The sequence below is a fragment of the Chiloscyllium plagiosum genome, unplaced genomic scaffold (genome assembly GCF_037043375.1).
Source record: "Chiloscyllium plagiosum isolate Xiang-an unplaced genomic scaffold, Cpla_swu_hap1 HiC_scaffold_4, whole genome shotgun sequence".
NCBI lineage: Eukaryota > Metazoa > Chordata > Chondrichthyes > Orectolobiformes > Hemiscylliidae > Chiloscyllium > Chiloscyllium plagiosum.
The window spans coordinates 8,111,076-8,124,838 of record NW_028270142.1 but is presented as its reverse complement, the minus strand read 5'-3'; the positions used below and the strand labels follow the sequence as shown (position 1 = coordinate 8,124,838).

General features: G+C 40.8%; 1 protein-coding gene across 2 annotated transcripts in view; it reads left to right on the top strand.

Annotated features, from left to right (window-relative positions):
- The window catches only part of arfgef1 (ARF guanine nucleotide exchange factor 1), a 210,894-nt gene extending 203,413 nt beyond the window's left edge, over positions 1-7,481 (top strand). For both annotated transcript variants that reach the window (XM_043689241.2, XM_043689239.2), the window contains 3 exons: positions 659-797; positions 4,979-5,096; positions 5,937-7,481. In XM_043689241.2, coding sequence (XP_043545176.2) covers positions 659-797; positions 4,979-5,096; positions 5,937-6,104 — 425 coding nt within the window. In that variant the 3' untranslated portion in view covers positions 6,105-7,481. The remainder of the gene's footprint in view (positions 1-658; positions 798-4,978; positions 5,097-5,936) is intronic.
- The last annotated feature ends 6,282 nt before the right edge of the window (positions 7,482-13,763 follow it).

Sequence of the window (13,763 nt, the reverse complement as noted above, 5' to 3'; positions counted from 1 at the left end):
ACAGTTAATAAATGAGCTATAAAATCTTCAAATTAGCTGAGTTAATTTTTTTTTAAACTTTGCTTCTGTGGTTTCCAATGTTATACATCTAAACTATGCTCCCAAAATTTGATATGTCTTACCAACTGAATTTCAGACTCCCATGCCCATTCAGACTGGGCATGACTCAAACTCTGCTTGATTAGGAATCATAGGACTTATTTTTCTTTAAGTCGTTCACCCCAGTTTTTAGTGGGAGTGGAGTAAACTGTGGGCATTGATTCATGAACAGATGTGCTCTAGCATTTGTTTTTTCCTTATTACATTATTTCTGCCAAAATGTATGGAGTTTAAAGTATAATTTATTTAATCACACCATTGGTTCTACATATAATTTTGTTCGAAATCATTTTGTGGAAGTAATTGATTTATTTTAGAATAGTCAACTTTTCCAGTTTGTAATTGTGATTCCCTTCACCAAAATGTTGCAAGTAGAAGTAAACAGCCAGATCTTTGTATAAGAAACATTAACCACAATGGGACACGTATGAAACGTATGCTATTTGAGAGAATACTGTGATTGGAAAATATCAATCATCTTTGCAGAACTGAATTGTTTTTATTGACAATTTCAGAAGGTTTGTTAAAACAAGTGTTTCTTTTCCTTCTACTAATCCAGGGTTCAAAGGTAAATCAAAGCCTAATCTTTTGAAGCAAGAAACCAGTAGTGTTGCTTGCGGCCTGCGTATTTTATTCCGAATGTACACAGATAAAAACCGTCGTGATGCTTGGGTGGAAGTTCAGCAGCGATTACTAAAGTAAGTAGCCATTCCTGTGACTGTAATTGGATAGCACAGCTTTCAACTTTGAGGGTTATTGTTCTAACAATATTACGCTGAGAGCTAAAGGTGTGATGGGAAATGCATCAAGCTGAACAGTTTGGGTTCTGACATTATTAAGATAATGCATTTGTAATTTTCAGGCTTTCAATATTTCTTTGAGGATTTGATTTGAGGGTTTGATTTGAGGGGCGATTAATGTAGACTGAATTTTCAGGCAGATTGCAACCAGAAGTTGATTAGGTACAAAAGAAGGAAGATAGTTTTTAGTGTAGTTCTTCACTAATTCTCCTTCAGATATTGATCACTTTATATACATTTTCAGAACATTCCATTCTTTCAAAATTCTACATTTCTTTAACATTAACCTTGAATTTTGCACAAAAATTGTCATCCCAAAGCAAACTTCTAACTATCATAGTGGGGGTGCAACTCAGTCGTGACCACACAGGCTCATTGCATGTTGTGTTTTCTGTGTGATTGTTTATCTTATCCAGGTGTTATGGACCAGACCACACCCCTTAAAATACTTGAGGTAACCTAGAGCCTAAGTACTACTAATTTTCAAGGCAAACGTAAAGTGTCGTGTCCCAGACACAATCCGACCAGTCAAACCACTCGACATTAAGCAAAAGACAATTTATTTAAACACTGTTGTTAAAATACAACCAAAGAAAGAGGAATTTAGAATAACTTTACTGGAAAACTTAAGAGAATAATAGATACAGTACTTACTATTAATTAACTGCTCCAATATAGTAACATCCCATAAACACAGCCTTTGGCAAAAAGGCAAATTCAGAAAACCGATTTTGTCTCGGGTACAATCCAGCAGCCTAGGAAGAGAAGCTCCAGCTTTTGGGTGTAGCTGGGAGAGGGAGAAATACCTTCCACTTCTTCAAGGCCACCGCAGCAACTGCTTAAAGCTAAACCTAAAAACAAAAGAAAAACTAAAAATCCTGGTTTGTGAGAGTGGGCCATAACCATCCAGGCTGCTGTTTACTGCAATGGTTTTGGTAGTTAACTCAGCACCTCTGCCTTATAACCTCTCTTCAAAAAACAACCACAGTATCGTCACATATGTATTTGTCACTTTCAGACTCCGATGTTCCAATTATCTATCTGTTGACTGGTTCCTCATCCTCCATGCTTTGTCATCTTCAGTTCTAAAAGTCTTCTGCCAGTATCCTATCTCTCTCCAAATCAAATTCACTCATCATTGACCTTGTAGATCTACATTGGCCACTGGTTTTCTTCAATGTAAAATTCTCACTTCACTCCTCTGTATTCCAATAACATCATCCAATTTAACAGCTGGTGGCAGGGAAATAAGTGCACACATACCTTAGCAGATTCCAATAGCTTTGTGTAACCATAATAATATTGACTATGTCGTAACATTCTCACCCAACCTTGCATTGCAGCCCTGTTTTCATTGCACCAATGCATTGACAATAGAGGATATTTGCTAGTATCAGCTATCCAACCTGTCCAATCTAGTTTTAATATGTTTGATTTTCCATGGTCCAGACTATGGACCAATTTTTTAAATCAACGCTGGTTAATTATTCTATTTATTTTTTCCTTCAGATCGATAATAAGCTGGGAACATTCCCAAGTCCTAGCAATAAAATCACATTGGAAATTTAAAACTAAGGATTTACTTAAGGATCTTTGGCCAATTTGGGATCTCAATGTCCCTGTCAGTATGTAGGGAACTAATTTTAACAGTTTCTCTCACATTACACTCAGGAAGCATTTTCTAAATCCAAGTAAGTGATATTCAGCTGGTTTGGCGTAGTGTGAGAAATCACCAAATGTGTCAGACACAACTGCTATTTTCTGAAACAATGGTCAAGCGTACCCCAAGCATGCCAGGTGACTGTTTAATTATGGTTAGTGATACTTCTCATCTGTTTTCCTGTTCATAAGATCAGCAAGCTATTGTCACCGGGTTATAATTTAAGCTTTTCAAAAATCAGGGAATCCAATCATCCAGCATTTTTTTGAGTATTCCATGAAATATTAAAGTGCTTACTGTCATCAAGAACTCCAACTATTGCCTTCTGTGCCCCAGGGTAAATTCAATATGTCCTTTGTTTTTTTACCCCAACTTTTGAATCCCTTTAATTTAGTCTGAACCATTTCTGCTGAAATGTTTTACCAAGCCTGTTTTATCCATTGTACAAGTGAGCAGATTCATTTCTCGCGTAGTCCGAATCAAAATCTGAGATTAGTTGGACTGTTAGCCTTCAGTATTGAGAGGTATGGGCAAAAATGGATCTGTAGAGTTTGAGTACAGCTTAGCCATGGTCTTTAATGAATGATCTTTCAGACTCAAGGAGCCAAGTTTCTTCCTGTTTTTAATTTGCTTTAACTAAAGCAGAAAATACTTTCCAGTAATTTAGCTAGAATCAACCATCCTAGTTTCTAAAATTGTTTTTGTTGATTATTTTTACTTTTAATTACTTTTAATTGATGCAAACAGTTTTTTATAGTTCTGTACTTGTAAAGAACTGTTAATCTTTTCACAAAGTATAAAGCAATACAAGTTTCCCGTGTCTTCACACAGCCACAGTGAGGGCTGTCTTTCATCATTCAGTGGAAAGTGTCCCCGTATTCTCAGGTCTGCAGTGGTTCAAGAAGAAAGCTCATCATTACTTTCAAAAGGCAAGACCCACGTCCCATGTCGGGATATAAAAAGAAGGCACACGTACCCCCTCCTCCTCATCACAGGCATGTGTGAGGCTTCAGAGCCAATAAGGATCTTACTGGAAATTGCTCCATTTTCTTTGTCATACACAAAAACAGAAATTACTGGAAAACCTCAGCAGGTCTGGCAACATCTGTGCAGAGAAATCAGAGTTAACATTTTGGGTTCAATGACCCCTCCTCAGAACTTCATTTTCTTTGTATTCTGCAATGATTCTTGTTCCCTTCCCTATTTTAACCACTGCTAGTTGAATATTAATTTTTCATAAACAACTTTCTGAAATTATTGCAGTTTTTGTCTTTCAAACTGCTCCAACCCCACAATCAACATAGAGTCATAGAGATGTACAGCATGGAAACAGACCCTTCGGTCCAACCTGCCAATGCTGACCAAATATCCCAACCCAATCTAGTCCCAGGAGTGGACAGCGAAGAGGGTTACCTCAGATTACAGCAGGATCTGGACCAGATGGGCCAATGGGCTGAGAAGTAGCAGATGGAATTTAATTCAGATAAATGCGAGGTGCTGCATTTTGGGAAAGCAAATCTTAGCAGGACTTATACACTTAATGGTAAGGTCCTAGGGAGTGTTGCTGAACAAAGAGACCTTGGAGTGCAGGTTCATAGCTCCTTGAAAGTGGAGTTGCAGATAGATAGGAGAATGAAGAAGGCATTTGGTATGCTTTCCTTTATTGGTCAGAGTATTGAGTACAGGAGTTGGGAGGTCATGTTGCAGCTGTACAGGATCTTAGAAAGATGGTCTAAGTCAGTCAGGTATTGCTGCATCTCCACATCATCTATGAATTGTAGCTTGTTCATATAAAATATTTTTAAAGATGTTATCCCCTTTAGTTTTAATTTTCACATGCAGATATTAACTCTGTTAATCAACGGAATATCAGATGCCTAAATATCAGCTGCTTACCATAGATACTGTTTGGCATGAGGAAACTTTGGAGACAGGAGGAGGAGGGGACGGCTCGATGGCTCCGTGGTTAGCACTGCTGCCTCACAGCACCAGGGTCCCAGGTTCGGTTCCAGCCTCAGGTGACTGCCTGTGTGGAGTTTGCACATTCTCCCCATGTCTGCATGGGTTTCCTCCGGGTGCTCCAGTTTCCTCCTACAGTCCAAACATGTGCAGGTCAGGTGAATTGGCCATGCTAAATTGCCCATAGTGTTAGATGCATTAGTCAGAGGTAAATGGGTTTGACTGGGTTAGTTCTCGGAGCGTTGGTTTGGACTTGTTGGGCCGAAGGGCCTGTTTCCACGCTGTAGGGAATCTAATCTAATCTAAAATCTTTAATTTTAAAATGGTATATAATTTTACCTGGTTAAATGAGTTAAAGAGCTAAGAAGAGTATTGGATTTATAATTAGGTTGCTTAGTTTTTTTGAAAATTACAGAATACTGATTTGATGTAACTGATACCTGCAATTTTCTTTTGATAGTGTTTGCAGTGAAGCTCTCAGCTACTTCCTGACACTGACCTCAGAAAGTCACCGGGAGGCCTGGACCAATCTACTGCTACTTTTTTTAACTAAAGTCCTCAAAATAAATGATGAAAGGGTAGGATTGAGAATTAAAATTGCCTGTTTGTGCAAGCGCTAGCGTGAGTTATTTGTTTATGTTGAGTCTTTTTAGTGGATGATCACAAGGCAGAGATTGTTAAATACAAATTAAGCATTTTTCTCAATATATGTTTGTACTGTCTTATGATTTTCTTATTTACTCTGACAAATTGAAGCTGTTTTATGCAATTTTTTCCTTTTTAAATAATTTTAAAAGGACTAAATTATATCGAGCAGAGTTGTAGTTAGCAGTGAAGTGCATTTGACTGGGGACTTATACATTTGAAAATTCATCCTATTGTTATGCAGTTTTGAAGTTTTAAAGCAGTTTACAGTATTTCTCCACTGAGTTTCCTAATGAGAGCTTGCAGTAACGTATGTCTAGGTAAAAGAGCTGAGTAACAAATACTTGATACCTTTTTTCCTAGAATTACTTCAGTCTTGTAAGTTCAGATTGACAGGAAACCTAAGTGCTAAATGCATACTCACTGAACTCGAATCATTTTGATAAAGCCAGTTTATTAAATGCCTGGATAACAGAATCTGAAATGCCCACTGAACAGAAAATCTACAAAATTTAAATGCATTTAAACCAATGTTGTCTATACAGAAAGGGATGGTCAGAAGATCTGACGTGTGTTGGAAAGTAGCGTGAGGTATAATTACATCAGACTTTGTTCCAAAGGGAGAAGCTGTAATTAAAATAAAAATAATGGTAGAGATTCAGCCATGGTGAAGCACTAAGGACATGGATTATATCAGTTTAAAATATGGATAGTAATATCATGCAATTCTTTGTTTCGTTATTTTAATTATCCTTTTGTCTTTTTCTTTCCAGTTCAAGGCCCATGCATCAAAGTACTACCCTCTTTTGTGTGAAATTATGCAATTTAATCTGATTCCAGAATTGAGAGCTGTTCTACGCAAATTTTATCTCCGCATTGGTGTGGTCTTTAAAATATCTCATCCTTCAGACCAAGAGCATGGACCCATCAAGCTGCAATGATGATCAAGGTCTTGGCTAAGGCATTCTGTTATAAATCGGAAAAGGACTAGCCTGCGGTTGGTTACGTTGACTCACTCACTCCTGCCTCGATCCTTTCTTGATCTTTTTGTAAAGGATGGTGCTTTAACTCTGTTGGTTTGTAACCTGCCCAGAAGATGCAGATGGGTGAGCTGTAATATTAGTTTAAAATGCTCTATTTCATTGAATTAATTATCCGAATGATTCAAGGTAATGATTGAGTGCTGACCCGTGCTGAGCATGGAATCAGCATTTTGTGGTACAGTCACACTTTGAAATGCAATTTAGTGTGGAGAAGGCTGTGACTCGAACACAAACATGGACAGGATGCAGTGCATATTGTAAAGTAGAGAAAATATTTAAATGCATACTGTAGTTTAAACTTCTGGGCAGAAGAATTTGGCACTATGAGTAATATATATGTTATAAGGGAAATCTAATCGTGTAGCATCTTACAGGCAGGTTGGAAGATATAATTAAATTACAATTGTTACAGATACTAGCAAAGATCAGTTGAACATTGTTCAGTAACTATTTTTTGTTTGCACAGCTCATGACCATTAAAATTACAATGACCATCCTTCTGTGAATCTGTTGTACAGAAATATAAATCTGTAAAGTATGATATTAACACTATGTAGTTCTTCCAGAATGGGTTTCTTTGATTTCAGTATTTTATGTTGATTTTCTGCTGTTACAGCTATTTTATTGTTCATTGTGTGCACTGGGTTGTTTTGCTTTTGACTTTGTGATTTATTTTAAATTTTCTTTAATGTTGCTCATGCAGTTGTAATGGAAACTCCGATGTATGCACAGTTATTAGAGGAAAGAGGCACTAAGATTGTTGTGTTAATGTAATTAGCAGACTGGTTACCCTGTCAATAAAGGTGAGTTTTCCCCTAACTGTATATTACAGACTAGGGCCTGTTATTAAAAAAAAAAGGATTGATCTTATCAACTGGAATTTGAATCACTGCAGGTTGATCTGAGGTGCATTTGCACTGACATAAAACTGTCTCCATGTTTGACATAGGTTATACTGTCTGTGTATAAAATTTGATGTTAAATTAAATATATTGAATAATGAATCAGTTTAGGGTTGGGATGAGGAAATATACTGAAATCTAATTATTAAGAAGCTGTGAAATGGGCTTTAATTAAAAAAAATGGCTACACAGAGTTCCAAGCATTCCTAGTCACTGTGGATGTAGAAAATAAATATTTGGAGAAGGTTAAAATGTATATGGTACAGACATGTAAAGTTTTCTATGTAAAAATATGTACAACTTTCTGTACAATATTGGTTATCATCTGGCGTATTCTAATCAGGTCATGGCTCAATAAAGTTTTTGAACTCTCTTTTACCAGTGCAGTGGTTCAATGAAAAGTGCAGGAGGGTTTCCCAGGAGCAACACTAGGCGAAGTTAAAAATGGATGTCAACCTGATTAGACTGCAATACCAAACCACCTGAAATCTCCCTCCATTGCAACCCCAACCTCACTATCAAACCAGCAGACAAGGGAGGCGCGGTAGTAGTTTGGCGCACCGACCTTTACAACGCTGAGGCCAAACGCCAGCTCGCAGATACCTCCTCCTACTGCCCCCTTGACCATGACCCCACTCCCCACCACCAAACCATCATCTCCCAGACCATCCATAACCTCATCACCTCGGGGGATCTCCATCCACCGCCTCCAACCTCATAGTCCCACAACCCCGCACCGCCCGCTTCTACCTCCTGCCCAAAATCCACAAACCTGACTGCCCCGGCCAACCCATTGTCTCCGCCTGCTCCTGCCCCACCGAACTCATCTCCGCATACCTTGACACCGTCCTGTCCCCCTTAGTCCAAGAACTCCCCACCTACGTTCGGGACACCACCCATGCCCTCCACCTGCTCCATGATTTTCGCTTCCCCGGTCCCCAACGCCTTACTTTCACCATGGATATCCAGTCCCTGTACACCTCCATCCCCCACCACGAAGGACTCAAAGCCCTCCGCTTCTTCCTTTCCCGCCGTACCGACCAGTACCCTTCCACTGACACCCTCCTTCGACTGACTGAACTGGTCCTCACCCTGAACAACTTCTCTTTCCAATCCTCCCACTTTCTCCAAACGAAAGGAGTAGCCATGGGCACCCGCATGGGCCCCAGCTATGCCTGCCTCTTCGTAGGATATGTGGAACAGTCCCATCTTCCGCAACTACACTGGCCCCACCCCCCACCTTTTCCTCCGCTACATCGATGACTGTATCGGCGCCGCCTCGTGCTCCCACGAGGAGGTTGAACAGTTCATCCACTTCACCAACACCTTCCACCCCGACCTCACATTCACCTGGACAGTCTCAGATTCCTCCCTCCCCTTCCTCGACCTTTCTATTTCTATCTCAGGCGACCGAATCAACACGGACATCTACTACAAACCGACCGAGTCCCACAGCTACCTGGACTACACCTCCTCCCACCCTGCCCCCTGTAAAAATGCCATCCCATTCTCCCAATTCCTTCGTCTCCGCCGCATCTGCTCCCAGGAGGACCAGTTCCAAAAACGTACAACCCAGATGGCCTTCAAGGACCGCAATTTCCCCCCCCGACGTGGTCGATGATGCCCTCCACTGCATCTCTTCCACTTCCCGCTCCTCCACCCTTGAGCCCCGCCCCTCCAACCGCCACCAGGACAGAACCCCACTGGTCCTCACCTACCACCCCACCAATCTCCATGTACAGTGCATCAACCGTCGTCATTTCCGCCACCTCCAAACGGACCCCACCACCAAGGATATATTTCCCTCCCCTCCCCTATCAGCATTCCGTAAAGACCACTCCCTCCGTGACTCCCTCGTCAGATCCACACCCCCCACCAACCGAACCTCCACTCCCGGCACCTTCCCCTGCAACCGCAGGAGGTGCAAGACTTGCGCCCACACCTCCCCCCTCACCTCCCTCCAAGGCCCCAAAGGAAACTTCCATATCCGCCACAGATTCACCTGCACCTCCACACACACCATCTATTGCATCCTCTGCACCCGATGTGGCCTCCTCTATATTGGGGAGACAGGCCGCCTACTTGCGGAGCGTTTCAGAGAACACCTCTGGGACACCCGGACCAACCAACCCAACCACCCTGTGGCTCAACACTTCAACTCCCCCTCCCACTCCACCAAGGATATGCAGGTCTTTGGACTCCTCCATCGCCAGACCACAACAACACGACAGTTGGAGGAAGAGCGCCTCATCTTCCGCCTAGGAACCCTCCAACCACAAGGGATGAACTCGGATTTCACCAGTTTCCTCATTTCCCCTCCCCCCACCTTGTCTCAGTCAAATCCATCGAATTCAGCACCGCCTTCCCAACCTGCAATCTTCTTCCTGACCTCTCCGCCCCCACCCCAGTCTGACCTATCACCCTCACCTTGACTTCCCTCCACCTATCGCATTTCTGACGCCCCTCCCCCAAGTCCCTCCTCCCTACCTTTTACCTTAGCCTGCTGGACAAACTTTCCTCATTCCTGAAGAAGGGCTTATGCCCGAAACGTCGATTCTCCTGTTCCCTGGATGCTGCCTGACCTACTGTGCTTTTCCAGCAACACATTTTCAGCACCTGAAAGCTAAGCAGCATAAGCGGAAAGGGATTGACAGGCTAGGCAGTTTCTCAGCCAATGGATCAGTTGGACAATTAAATCAGTGGAGGAGATTGCTCCAAAAATATCCCTTTACTCAATGAGAGAGGAGCCACACATATCAGGGCAAAAGCTACATTTTAGCATTTGCAACAACCTTTAGCCAGAAGTGCTAAATGAATAATCAATCTCTGCCTCCTCCAGTAGTTCCCAGCATGGCAGATGCCAGTCTTCAACCAATTTTATTCACTGTGTGCTATCAAGAAACAGCAGAAGTTACTGGATATTGCAAAAGCTATAAACTCTAAAGTTAAAAAATCGCACAGCATAAGGTTATAGTCCAACAGGTTTATTTAGAAGCACTAACTTTCGGAGCATTGCTCCTTCATCAGGTGGTTGTGATGGATAAGATCGTAAGACAGAATTTATAGCAAACGTTTGTAAGTGTGATACAACTGAAATGATATATTGAAAAAGACCTGGATTGTTTGTTAAGTGTCTCATCTTTTCGAATGACCATTGGTTTCAGTTCTTTCATAGGTAAATCCCAGAAATGTTTTTTAAACAAATTTGAAACATTTCTCAGGTATGTGCAGCAGGATGCATCCAACCTGGCGATTACTGCCTGCTCAGTATAGACTACATCTGGAGTACACCGTGTAGTTCTTGTCTCCTGACTATGTTTGTTCCTGTCATATGAAGAAAGTTTGAGTATCTGAACCTTTATTTTCTAGAATTTCAAAGAGTGAGAGGTGATCTCATTAAAACTTACAAAATATTTAAATGGATACACAGAGTAAATGCAGCTGAGTCATTTCTTCTGGCTGGAGAGCGTAGAACCAGGGGCATAATGTAAAAATAACTAAAGGGGGTGCCACTTGGGATCGAGATGAGGATTGTAAATCTGGAATTCTCTACCCCTACAGATTGTGAACGTTCAATCTTTAAGTATGTTTAAGGTAGAGATTGACAGATTTCTGGTTACCAGTGGGGTGGTGGATTATGGGGATAATATTGTCAAAGGGGTTATGATTTTCTATCAGCCATGTTCGTATTAAATGGCAGAGCAGGCTCAATGGTCTGAAAGTCCTGTTCCTATGTTCATTGGTACGCTTTCCTCTAACATAAAGCTGAAGTACAGATGTTTGCTGATGATTTCACAATGTTAGCAACCAGATTAGACCATTCAGTCCCTTGAGCCTGTTCTGCCATTCATTGAGATCATGGCTGATCTGTGGCCTAACTCCATATCCTTGGACATTGTGGAGATTGCAGAATCCTTGCAGAGATTTTTGCTTCATCTTTAGCCACTGGTGAAGTTTCAGAAGATGGAAGGTGGTTAATTTCATTCCATTGTTTAAGAACCTTGTTTCTAATTTTTATCTGAAGGTACATCCAATTTTGTAAATATTCTATAATGGAGAAATTCCAGAACTTGCGTGACAGTGTATAGTCTTGTCATAGTCCTATGTTCACTTGTAATTTTTCCCATATTATCTCTTCTAGCCTATTTTCTCCAGTATTGGCTCTGGATAAATCTCACATCTTTACTATCAACTTCACATTTCAACAACACGTCTATTAACCTTTGGTGATGTATATGATTGAAAGTTTTTACATAGTCTATAAAGCATGTGTAAATATTCTGTTTACTTCTAGATAATTACTGAACTATGTCCCAATATTCCAATCACCAGAGAGTAATTTCTACAGCATAAACTGGAGTTGCACCTTGGGACCTTGCAGAATTCCCGATTCTTCTGATTGTGGGTCGAGAGTGTGTTGCTGGGAAAGCACGGCAGGTCAAGCAGCATCCGAGGAGCAGGAAAATCAACGTTTCGGGCATAAGCCCTTCATCAGGAATGAAAATGAGAAAGATCGGGAATATCATTCCTGATGAAGGGCTTATGCCCAAAACGTCAATTCTCCTGCTCCTCGGCTGCTGCCTGACCTGCTGTGCTTTCCCAGCAACTCTCGACTCTGATCTCCAGCATCTGCAGTTCTCACTTTCTCCTCTTCAGATTGTGGGATGCCCAGGTCATTTATGTTAATAACTGTCTGGGAAAGCTAAGAGAATTTAGAAGAAATACTCTAACTCTTAGGTAACTGTTAAACTGAACACCAGATTAGAGATGCATGCCCTCCACTTCAATCTCAACTCCTTAAACACCCCAGCCAAGATGATTCTGTGACTCCAAGAACCCCACCCCAAATCCGATAAACCTGCAGCCAACCTGGATCCTTAGATCAAACATCATCCATCCCTAAAGTACCCTAAGCATGCTATCACTTTGCTAGCACTTTAACCACTTGACTAACTGGCATCCTAATTCTATACTTGCCTTCCATACTGCCAAAGCTATACTACTGGACATCTAAATTATTGCACACAGCAACTGACTGCTGTATAAAGGGTGACTTATTGCTACTCCAATTATCTTCACCTCTGGATTAGTGGATTACTGGACAAGTTTGCAAAAGGAGGTCCCTGTCAGGAATTTCCTGTACAGAAGACATCTTAAAGGTAGGTGGGTAAATTCTAATTGGATCAGGGAGAGAAAAAGAGTTTTGGAACCTGATCAAAATATCTCTGCCTATGTTCTCAGTAGATTATAGTGAATCTAGAATTTCCAGGCAAGTATAGTCTAAATGTTATTTTAATATTTTTAGAAATACAGTGTGGCTTATCCAAAATGGCCCATGTCTGTTCACATCAGATGAGAAGTAAGCGAAGCTTACCAACCTGTTCACATAGTGAAACATAATGGTACCTTTGAACATAACTACTCCAAGGTTTGCATCTGAGACATGTGATAAGGGGATGCCTAAAGTCAGAGAAGAAGATGCCTAAGCATAGACAAGTGATTGATTCTAGCCTCACGAATAAAAGGATGATTGTCCCAGTAAATGAGTAACACCAGGTATGAGTCATAGCCCATGAACCAGCCAGTCCAGCAGGTGCAGAAAACAACAGCTAAAGTTATTTTATAATAAATAATTGTTACTTTGAAATTGCTTGCATTATGAAGAAATAGATTCTCATTAAAAGGTTCTTCAGATAATCATAGAGGTAGTTTTAACATAAAGGATAGATACACATATAACCAAAAGCGTGATTGAAGCATTAGTGGAGAAAACATTTAAACATAGGTGTGAAAGTTAATCAACCTCAGGAAATGCTTTCTTTTATCTCTTAAAACAAAATGCCCACAAAACAGATTATTCACTCCCCATCAATTACAAAAGTGGTAACAGTAGAAGGAGCTGTAAACTTTACTCTTTATAACTAATTTTGACATAAGTCAATATTACAAATCTTATCGCAAGTAGTTAAAACTAACTTTTTTTGTTTTATTTACATAATTTACATATAATTAGGACAACGGGAAATACAATCCAATCAGTTGCTTGAATAAAAGTCTGCCACTTGCCTGCCTTCTGAGTCTTCATCCCCAGTCCGGGGGGGGGGGGGGCGCTACGTTCCTACAGCAGGAGCTGGTTAGCTTCACTTATTTCTCATTGGGCATTTTGTATGAGCAGCCATGGGCCATTTTGGTCTATGCATGTATGGGGCCACTCTTACATCAATAAAGATATTTTGTTTGTTAAGAATGTGTAAATTTGTCTGTGTTGCAAGTTTACATCCAGGGCTGTTATGGAGGTATTCATGGTCTTGGAAATATATTGCCAAAACCTTTACTGATTCAAAGTTGGGTAGTGCGCAGGAAAAACAGAAATTCTGGAGAAATTCGGGACCAGTGGCATCTGTGCCCCACACCACCACCATCACCCTTGTCATCAACCTAGATATCACTTTCCTAGATGCTGCCAAATCTGAACTTCTCTAGCAATTTTTGTTCTTGTTTCAGATTTCCAGTATCCGCAGTTCTTTGGTTTTATTTTATTGGGTGGTGTGAGACTTGGAGGGGACTGTCACCACGTACAAATTCTCATGCACTTGCTTTCCTTTTTCTGCTAGCTGTTAACTATCATGGGTTCGGAAGGTGCCTTGGTGAGTTG